At 40.2% G+C, this 11,261-nt stretch overlaps 1 protein-coding gene and 1 long non-coding RNA gene across 2 annotated transcripts; both read right to left on the reverse strand.

Annotated features, from left to right (window-relative positions):
• Positions 1-2,374, reverse strand: LOC149097405 (uncharacterized). Its single transcript, XM_089280592.1, is given in 3 exon segments — positions 1-1,598; positions 1,601-1,624; positions 1,627-2,374. Coding segments are annotated over 3 exon segments (915 nt in total). The 5' UTR covers positions 2,138-2,374; the 3' UTR covers positions 1-1,218.
• Positions 2,375-3,242: 868 nt separating this feature from the next.
• Positions 3,243-11,261, reverse strand: LOC149097406 (uncharacterized). The gene is made up of 2 exons (XR_016204403.1): positions 10,383-11,261; positions 3,243-4,645 (listed from the first exon to the last, which is right to left on the reverse strand). It is a non-coding gene; the product is annotated as an uncharacterized LOC149097406 (long non-coding RNA).

Here is an 11,261-nt window from a genome sequence, read left to right on the forward strand (position 1 = left end):
TAGCTTAACACAGTTTTAATCTAACAACCGAGCACGGCATCACAATATAGAATGCAAATAATCAACGTTGATGATCACCGACTTTGTCCCTCCAGAGCGAATAATTAGAGATACATTTCTGCATAAACATACATTTCTGCAATAGAAATGAGGCAAGACAAACCACACTACTCGGCACATGGCAAATTACAGAGGTGTCAAACTCTACAAAACGATAGATAACAGCTGAAACTATGCAGAGTTCTGACCTCTAACAGTCCACCGGCTCTACTCTACTTTTAAAAAAAATCATGATAACACAACATTAAGTGCCCTTCAAAACCAAACGAAGAGCAAAATAAAAGGTTGAGAGGCTGGAATTTATGAGAGAACGGCAAATGTAGAAATGTCACAAGCCGCAGGAGTCCGTGTAGGCTTGTCACCCGAATCAAACACATTTTGTTTTTTCTCGCGTCTGACGTCACGTGGCTTTAAGGAACCAATCAACAAAAACCGTTCGCCAGGCGAACGGTTGGAAGAGCATAAACAATGGTGCGAGGCGGATTTTTCTCGCCTCGCGCTTCGCGCTCGTTCTCGCCGCCCTGTTCTTGGGCTTCGCGCGCGCTCGTGTATCGCGCTAGAGCTCGCTAATCCGCCTGTACTGCAGACTACTTCGTTTTAATCGAACAAGATCAAATTTCCCGACACAGTTCCTCTTAGACGAAATTCCGACACGCGACATAGGAATCTTGCGAAATGCCGACATGGCTGGTGGCGAATTTCAGACAGGGGATATACCCTAACAGGGCCTCATATTTCTTTCTTTCTTTATTTGTATACCAGAGAGTATACGAGAGCCAAGTGTTTGTCGCGTGATTTCTATTGAGAAGAGGGAGGACACTGGGAATGACCCTGGGAATTAGTGTTTGTACAGCAGCCCAGAAGGGTCACCTACCATTTTTATTTTTTTAATGTTTGTTTTAATTTTTGTTTTCATTTTCGTTTTTTTTTTTTAATTTTTGTTTCCGTTTTTGGTTTTTTTTGTCCTTTAATTTTTGTTTTTTTTTTTTCGTCTTTGTTTTGTTAATTTTTGTGTTTGTTTTCGTTCTTAATTTTTGTTTCCGTTTTTGTTTCTTAAATTTTTGTCAGGAAAAAACAGAGACAGACCTGCACAGACTCCCACTGTGGCTTTTGTGGTTGCGTCGCATTATAAAAAGCCTTCAGATTATAGTTTTGCTCTTACAAGCATGTCTTAGATTTACCTCTTTTGTAAGATATGATCGGAGGCTTTTTAAAAATTGTTTTCAGCAGCGGCTGATTTTCTATGGAACTCCAGTTTTCCATCACGATTTTGTTAAGTTTCTTTACTGCAGGGTGGTATGTAGTGACAAAAGGCAATAGTCTCTCTGCCGTTTTATCTTTTTGCGGTTTAAGAGCCGATTGTCTTGAGTCAAAGATGACCTCTGACAGGGACCTTTCTATATATTTCCTGGGATACCCGCGTGCTTCGAGGCGTCGTTTGAAGTTTGCAAAGCACTCTTCAAATGTTGTTTTTGAAGAGTTTGTTCTAAGCAGTCTTATTGCTTCGCCTTTGATAAAGCTTCTTTTTACCCCCGGGGGTGGCACGAGGTAAAATGGGTGTATTAAAGGTTTCGGTCGGCTTGTAGTGAGTTTTGATGTCCAGGATAGATTTTTCTATGAATCTCTCTCCTCTGAACACCACTGTATCAAGGAAAGTTATTTCGCTCTCTGATATTTCGGCCGTGAATTTTATTGTTGGGTGGAATGTGTTAGCTTGTTCAATGAAACGATCCACTTCATTTCTTTTACAGTCCCAAAGGGAGAAAACGTCATCAAAGTAACGTTTCCATTCACTTAGCTTGGTATTGTTTTGTTGGATTAAATTTGTTTCGATCTCCGCCGTGAATATATTTGCAAAAGACACTGCTGTCTTTGTGCCCATTACGACACCATGGGTTTGGAGATAATTTTTTCCATTGAACTCAAATGAGTTCTCTGTTAGGATTACACCAAGCATTTCCCTTAGATAGTGTGTGGGAATCGGAGGATCATAGTTGTGGAACGTCTCATAAGCTTTGCATACTATTTCTGTTCCCTCCTCTTGTGGTATATTTGTGTACAAGCTAGAAACGTCCATTGTTACTAAAATTGTCTTTGCCTATCTTTGTTTTTTCTATAAAGTTGATGAAATCAGTTGTATCCTTTATGTAGGATTGTTGTTTTTTGTGCGATAGGCTGTAGCAATGTATCCACAAAAGAGGATATTCTTTCAGTTGGGCCGTCACAAACTGAGGTGATCGGTCTTCCGACCAGAATAGGTTTGTGGATTTTTGTAAGCGTGTAGAAGACAGGAATTCTAGGCGGGCTGGTGGTTTGAGAAAGCCATTTTTTTGTCATGTCATCGATGTGTTTGCCCCGATGCAGTTTGTCAATGATATGGTTGACCTTTGTTTGTGTGGTGTTCACCATCGGTGCTCCGAGAGGTTTATAGTGCTCTCTGTTCTCGAGTTGCACTTCAGCCTCTTGTATTTTGTTTGATTTATTCATGATGACCGTTGTTGTTCCTTTGCCCGCTTTTTCGAGGTTTATGGCAGAGTTATTCTTGAGCTCTTTTAAAGCTGCCATCTCATTGCGTGACAAATTATTTTTGGGCTTATTGATTCTGATGTCAACAAGTTGTGTTTTGACACTTTCTGAATAGCTTTCAAGGGTGATGGATTGTTGAGCCGGAGGCATCCAATTTGATTTGACATGAAAAGGATGTGGTTCTTTATCTTGGCCGTGATATATGTATTGGAGGCGCATCCTTCTCGTGAATTGTTCAAACTCCTGCAAGAGTTGTCGCCTAATACCGTTATCGGTACTCTGCAATTCGCCTGCAAAGTAGTAGTCCCGGGTAGAACCTTCCTTCAGCGCATCATAAACCTCACCCGGGGGAAAAAAATCATTTTCATCATATCCGTTTGAACAAGGAATTTTCCAGGGATATTCAAATGTGGAAAGTATTTCTCGCCCAATGGAACGGGCGATCTTTTATCCTTGATTCCTGGGTCACCTCTTCCCCCGACCTGCAGCTATATACTGATGCAGCTAGTACAGTTGGGTTCGGAGGCTTTTTCAATGGTAAATGGTTCCAGGGCAGGTGGCCCCCTCATTTACTCATTAACAAGACCAAAGGGTTAAGTACTGAATGGCAAGAACTCTTCCCTATTGTTCTTGCCTGCGCACTATGGTACCCCCAATTTTCCGGCAAGCGCCTTCAATTCTGGTGTGATAACCAGAGCGTTGTTGCTATCATTAACTCGGGCCATTCCAAAGCCTCTAGGGCCATGGATCTGGTTCGTTTCTCAGTACTTATTTCCATGAAGCATAATTTCCTGGTTAGGGCTCGTCACGTCCCCGGGGTGAACAACGAAATAGCTGACGCCCTGTCCCGTTTTCAGGTTCAACGATTCAGGGAACTCGCTCCCGGTGCCGACCAGACCCCCTGCACCATCCTGCCTTCCTTCATGACTCTCTGAAAGATGAAGTCTTTAGGTATGCCAACTGGGCCTTGTTGTGGAACACAAACCGCATGTATACCTCTGGGGAGAAGCGTTTCATTCAGTTTTGTCTCATGAACAGGCTAACAACTCCGACAGGTGACATTCTCCCAGCATCAGAGGGAACTCTGGTCTATTTCGCTTCCTATTTGGCCCGTACAGTTCGCCATGGTACAATTAAGACTTATTTAGCAGCCGTTCGCAATCTCCAGATTATTTCTAGTTACAAAGACCCTTTAAGGGGACGACTCCTCCTAAAAAAGATTTTAAGGAGAATTCTCCGTTATCAAGGGTCTCCTCGTATCCGGAGACAACCTGTCACTCCGGGCGTACTATTATCCATTCGCCCCATCTTACGTAGTTGGCTGGGGCTAAGGAATTTCTCCATGACATGGGCTGCCTTCACCCTTGCCTTTTTCGCCTTTCTTAGGTGTAGCGAGTTTACCTATCCGGAGGTACACAGTTTCAGTTCTAAGTTTAATCTTACCAAGGAATGCGTTACGTTTTGTCCTAGTCTCAGGCTGGCCTGCCCACAGCGTTTGCTTGTTACCCTTAAGTCTTCAAAAACGGATAGTTTTAGGGCAGGGCAATCCCTCATCGTTGCCCGTTGTCCTTCTTTGTTGTGCCCTGTCTCAGCAATGCAACAATACTCTGTCCTAGCGAAACCACGTTCGGGGCCTTTGTCCTATTTCTGTCGTTACCTCACCCGGTCCTCTGTCACGCACGAATTTCAGGATTCTGCAAGAAGCGCGGGACTCCCACAAGAGAGCCTTAAGGGTCACAGCTTTCGTAGAGGAGCGGCGCCCGCTGCTGCAGCTACGTGCCTACCAGACTGGTTAATTAAGGTGTCAGGTCGCTGGTCGTCCGATTGTTACCAGATTTTTATACGCACTCCAGAATCAGTGTTACTTTCTGCCGCTCCAAAAATGGCTAGCGTATCAGGCAATTTTCTTTAGTTTCGGCCTTGCTTTGGGGGGATGCATGCCGTGCATGCATTTGTGGCGGTTAAGTCTGCGTAGCGACTTCCCCCAAGCTTTGGCATTGCTTGTGTCTTGTCATCTTGTATCCTAGCCTTTATCTTGTCCGATCCAGCCTGTGCTGTGCTGGGGAGATAAGAAAGGCTCTGTCAATACTTTTGCTCTGTTCCCACGTTAGTGGGGGAATAAGTGAGGCTTTTAGTTTGTGCACCTATCATGAAGTCGCGTAAAACCTGCCACAGGGCTGCGTCCGCCTCAATTACGCCATATTGTTGTTTGCGTATTTTTGTTATCTTTTACCTGGTTGCATTACATCTACTCTTAGTTTGAATAACGAAATAGTGACATCAATACCGCTTTAACCCCTTGAGGGTTAGGCTGTTGACGTTTGTCACGCAATCCAGCAGGATAAACAATAGTATAATACTGAATGCTCAATTCATGAATGAACGTTCCCTTATTCTAGCAGTTTGCACAAACACTATTCATGTCTGTATTTTAGCTTCTATCTCGCGGTATAATCTAGCAAAATATCTTAGCTTCTCTTAGATTGGCTATTTGTTAGCTCCGTTCATTGCTAACAAGCTCGCCACGTTGCATCTATTTAGTTCATAGTACAGCTGTACCTATTGGTCGAACTTTGAGACACTGTCTTGATATATAAATCTCAATACACTGTCAGAGGGCATTATCCTGGCAGCTTGCACGAGAGTACACAGTTGTAGCAATTTAGCTTTAAAATTTGGGAGTCCGTGTAGGCCTGTCTCTGTTTTTCTCCTGTTTGCTTTTGTTTAACGTTTTTGGTTTTGTTTCCTTTTTGAACGCAAAAACCGCAAAACAGAAGCCAAAATTAAAACAAAAGGCAAACGAAAACTAAAACAGAAATTACAAAAACAAAATGAAAAAAGAAAAACATAAACAAAAGTTAAAAATACAAAATTAAAATAAAAAAACAAAAAAAATTAAAAAACAAAACAAAAACAAAAATGGTTGGTGACCCTTCTGGGCTGCCGTGTGTTTGTGTGTGGCGGCCATTACTCTTCTCGACTGTTGCCTTTGGCGAATTTCGACTTGTTTTCTCGGTGCGATTAATTTACAAGGTAAGGAGAAGTCGTCTTCCTTTCTGACTTTTTTTTTTATTGTATTAAGCAAGTTGTGCCAGCTATATTGCAAGGAGTCATTGCACTCTCGTCTATAAAAGCCATATTTATATATTTGTCTTACTGATTTGTGCGGGTTGTACGACAGAGTTTCAAATTGTCTCAGACTGCCTCACAAGTGTCCCAAACTTAGAGTGCTTTTTGACTCGATCAGAAGAAAATATGGGGATCTCCATTCACCAATTTCGTTCAAGGATCGGCTCTCAAACAACCGTCAGTATCAGAAAGAAAAAAATTGCAAATGAATCTGTTGGATGTAGAGAAAAGAGACTGGCAAACAAATGTCAGTATCAGAAAGAAAAAAAATTGCAAATGAATCTGTTGAACGTAGGGAAAAGAGACTGCTACCACAACGAGAGTATCGCAAAAGTATTTCCACTAATTTAACCATTACTGATGAAATCCAAAAATTCATGCTGTTGTTTCTAGAGGTCCACTGTACATTTGTTCTTGTTGTGACCAGTTGTGGTATAGACAGTGTTGTTGCTGCTGAAAAGCTAAGACTTTCCAACACTAATGCAGGAAAATATTTACTAAATAAAATCAGTGTTGATAATATTAAATGGATCTGTCAGTCTTGTGACAAAAATCTCAAAACAAAATACCACCCTGTGCAGCTAATATAGTATGATTTAAATGAGTTGGAGTGCAGACTTCTAGCACCTAGATTAGCTTTTCAAAAGCTTATGCAAGCTCCAAGAGGAAATCAGTTGAAAATAAAAGGAACAGGGCTCGAAATTGCAACTCACTGGTCGCCAGTGCGACCATAAATTGAGCACTGGCAACTAAATTTTCAGAACTGGTCGCCAGCTGGCGACTCGCGTTTTGTCCGATAACTAAAGAAAACCATGACACAACTTTCGTTTTTAAATCTTTATATTAGGAAATCAATCGGATATGGTAGTTAGTATACAACTCACCTTTCCGTTCCCAGTAAAATAATGTCTGAATATTACAAGATAATCGAAAAAATTTGAATGTATTTCGACACGTCGATACTGCGTTCAAGGCGCGCCATATCGTTTCAGCGGCTTCTTCCGAAACTGGGATCGCAGGTGCACTTCAACAACATGCGCTTTTCATTTGCCGCGAAAATGGCGGCAGATAAGGGAATTACGTGAGTTTTTTACGTGCGGGGAATGAAGATTCAGCCAAAGCGTTAATCCAAACTTTGAATCCTTCCTGGAAAGCAAGTCGAAAATAATGAACGGCATTTCGAAGAAGTAGCAAAGGGAAAATACGCAAGGATCCGTGTTTGTCTCACAATGAAAACCACGGACTTGAAACGTTTTATGCTTCGCTTCATTTAAAATGACAATGGAGACAACCATCACCTTCGGACCAGAGACATATCACCTGAGAACAACGGTAGCTTTATAACTAAGTGTTACTCATGTTGTTTCTAATTGTTTCGCTCTTCAATTGTGACTTTCCTTGCATGAAAAGTAACGTATAAAATTGTGTTCTTGTGTAAGTTGTTTATAACATAAGTTGGCGACCAAAATTTACGATCTGGAGTCCAAAATTTTTCCGTTAGTCACCAACTGGCTTCCGAACGAAAAAAATAATTTCAAACCCCGAGGAAATGTTGTCAATGTACCAGCAGATGTTAATAGTACTGTTAACATTTTACCACGGTTACCCCAAGAGAGTGGAACAATAAAAGTTGAACTAAAAAGGCGATTGCAATATAAAGCTTCAGCACAGTCTTTAAATGCAAGACCATATAAAAATTTTACAAACAGCAAACTGACTGGCTGATAACAGTAACCTTTATAGAGAACAAGAAATATCCTTTAGTGAAGACAGGGTGGCAAGCTGTAATATAAACTTGCAAAATGAAACTGAGAGTGAAGATAATTCTCAAGTTAGCTGTAATGAACGTATAAGTGATATATGTAATACTGAAAAGACTGCAGACAAAGAAACCAGTGAAGTGTGAAAGCAAGATTGCTGTTAATACAGATGTTAAGAGGGAAATGGAGAGATTAAGAACAATTGCAAAACTCAAGCTTTGCATATCCCCTCTATATGACATAACACCATCCCTTCTTAAACTGTGTTTTCTTAATACAAGGTCTCTTCACAGACTTAAATTATTCAAGTGCTCATGTTAACATTTTTGCAGAAACAAGATTTAGTTCTCAAGATAATAATGAGTTGTATGGCATGGCTGGTTATTCTCTCTTCCAAACTGATAATCCTGTTTCCAATAATGCATCAAGACCTTATTGTGGTACAGCTGTGTATAACAGAATCAGGTACCTATCTGGGTATCCCTACTGTCACAACATACATGGTATTGAGGTTACTGTAATTGAGATTACCAGCCACCAGGATTGAACAATACTAGGCATATATCCCTCACCAAAGGTACCTGTAAGACACCTTTGTTGAGCAATCTCTGAAGTATTAAACGGCATTTCACTAGATAATATTATCATTGTTGGAGACTTCAATATCAACTGGCTCATTGAAACAGAGAGAGGACCTTGACATAATTTACTAGTAAGGGGCAAGCATTAGAAACAGTGGATATCAAGTTGTACAACTGACCACAAAACAGTACTTGATCACATATGTACAAACATATCTCACTTAATTTGTAGATATACAGACAGGTGTTTTAGAAACACTTCACAGATCATAAAGCAGTGTGGGCCTCATTTCATGATGTTAAGTAACAAAAGACCATATGGTCAGCAATTATATTCCACAGTACAACGTAAATTTATAGAGAATAAGAGAAACAACACATCAAAATACACGTAATATAATACAAAGAATTGTCCCTCTTTTTTAAATAATGCTTTTGTTGTGTTAATAATAATAACAAGAGGCTCCAAGTAGCCTATACTCATGCGGAAGAGAATACAAGTCATATAAAATAGATACGCAATGCGTACATAGTCAGACAAGCAATTTGAAAACGTTTGCCATCTGACAACTAGAAATAATACGGGAGAAATGCTAATTTGAAAAGAAGTGCATCAAAGACCTAAGATATAGATAATTAAGATGCAGGAGAGAAGATAATGCTGTAACGCAATATGCTGTAACGCAATATGCCACAAGGATTACAAGGATATCGTCAGGCGAATAACAAAGCAAGCTGATTCGAAAAATTATAGATAGAGAATTAACAAATGAACAGAATTGCGAATTGGATGAAATATCTTTTTTCATAGCAATTCTGAACCAAATCTCTTTGGGCATTTTTTGTTCAAGTGTTAGACTTGTTTATAGATACATATACATATATACATATAGATACATATACATTTTATTTGTTCTCAAATTAAAATTACAATTGTAACATGCCCGCGGATAGCTGAGCTAATCTAGGCGGGTCATGTTTGGACGAGTTTATATTGGTTGTTATGAATATATTCCAGTACTGGGCCATTGTAACAAACATCAACTTTGCCTTATTTTTACTATATTTGTAATTTGATTTTAAAGTATACTTGAAACATGATAAAATAACAGTACTCCTCCGTAGGCACCTGGTGTTTTTTGTAAGTTATATCATGCAATGCCATATTTCCGAGAATTAAAATATTCTTATGAGAGAATCCTTATGCGATATGAGGTGAGATTGCTGTCATCATTTTGTTAGCAAACGGGACTTTGGGCGCGATGCCCAATGAGTTTGCCAAGCAGAAAGGTCTCTGATGAGTCCCTTGGCCAGGACAAAACGAGCTGCATAAGACTAGCCACGAACAATGTATTATCACAAGTAACTGTCAACTTAATTAAAATATTGTTATATATATACCCTTACACATGTTGCTGAAAATGTAATGTTTCAATAATCCGTACAAAATACAAGGTGTACTAGACTAACCAAGAAGCAGAAAAAGAAAAAGGAAAAAAAAAACTTAAGCACACGAATGTTTTATTACCTGACATTGTTCGTCACATTCTTCTTGACTCAAACAATTTCAGTTTTTAATGGACACAAACCTTGTACCAGAATAACTTTAAGTATATTACAGTCCGTGAAATAACACCAAAAACACTTTCTCATGGGAACTCGAGCAAGTAAATTTCAAAGTTCAGAGGAATTGTCAGGTATAAGACGGGTAAAATTTCATCATCAGTTTCATTTCACCAGTACTTTCAAGTGTTTCATATATTACTTCAAAATTTATTTTCTACATTTGGTGTTGTTAGAAATGATTTCTTTTGAGAAGATATTTAAAAGAGTCACACAGAAGTTTCCAATAATCTCGGTACAAAGTATTAGTCCACTTGTTACTCGAACTTTTGATGGATTCCTTGTTAACACCTAAGCTAGCATATAACTATAACTGAACTGAACGACTTTAAACTGCATTTGATAATGGCGACAAGATAACGCCGAAACGTCAAGTTATAGCATTTATTTTTCTTTTAAAATAATTTCTTTGTAACCGAGTATCTTTTGGGATTTGAGGGACACAAGAAACTTGAAAATTTTGTCCAGAAATCCTCGGACACATGCTAGAATATTGATATATCGAACGTGGCCTATTACCTGCCCGTTTTGTTGAACACGTCCATTTACACGAACAGGAAGTATGTTTTAACCAAAAGAATAAGTATACAGAGCACGTTCTTAGTAAATCATTCTTCGTAATATGTCCTTGAATCTCCAAAACCCTAATAAATTTGAGACTTGTCATATTGTCAGATGGCGATCGAGATAAACAATGGCTTACCTCTCCAGAAACACTTTCTTGCTGTTCATGCATGCTCACATGCCAGTTCAGAATTTTAACAACGAACTTAAGTACTGATAGGTACTTTCACACCGTATCAAATTGGTGAAAAAGCACAACGTTTGCGAAAGAACGCCATCTTCTTGAAGAATCCAATATGGCGGACGGAGCGCCGAAGACCGTGGTAAATGTATGCATGCATACATTTGCATGCACAAATTGACACCAAAACGGAGAAACGCAGCGGCTAGGTGGAAAATGCGGGGCCGGGGTGCCAGGGTACGGGGTACGGGGTACGGGGTCCCGGGGTGTGGAAAACGCGGGGTGTGGAAAACGCGGGGTCTGGTGGAAAACAATTTTTTCGCCAAAATATGAATTTTCCTCACTAAAATGAGAAGCCAAAATTTTGTTAGCTTATATTGCGATGAATATCAATTCAGCATCTCGGCCTGAAACGCGTTGCTCGATCAAGGTAAAGGTAAAGTCTGCATGCGAGCCAAGTGGCCCATCAGGCCGGAACTTATCCCGGTTTCCGTAGCATGAAGCGACTAGGAGTATTTCTACTCCCCCCTGGATGGGATGCTAGTCCATCGCAGGGTTACCCCCAGCATTAAGTTCGCCGGTACCCATTTATACACTTAGGTGGAGAGAGGCCCTGTGAGAGTAAAGTGTCTTGCCCAGGAACACAACACAATGACCCCGGCCAGGGCTCGAACCCGGACCGCTCGATCCAGAGACGAGTGCACTAACCATGAGGCCACCGCGCCTCCCACGGGGATCAAAAAAGCAATTAAACATTTCGAGAGAAAGAAAACCATTCAAGAGCCAACGTGTCGTGCATTGGTTTTCTTTCGGGGCGTCTATCATCCGTTTTAGTTT

Source organism: Orbicella faveolata, unplaced genomic scaffold, assembly GCF_042242905.1.
Source record: "Orbicella faveolata isolate gen_17 unplaced genomic scaffold, um_ofav_v1 contig_47, whole genome shotgun sequence".
Taxonomy (NCBI): Eukaryota; Metazoa; Cnidaria; class Anthozoa; order Scleractinia; family Merulinidae; genus Orbicella; species Orbicella faveolata.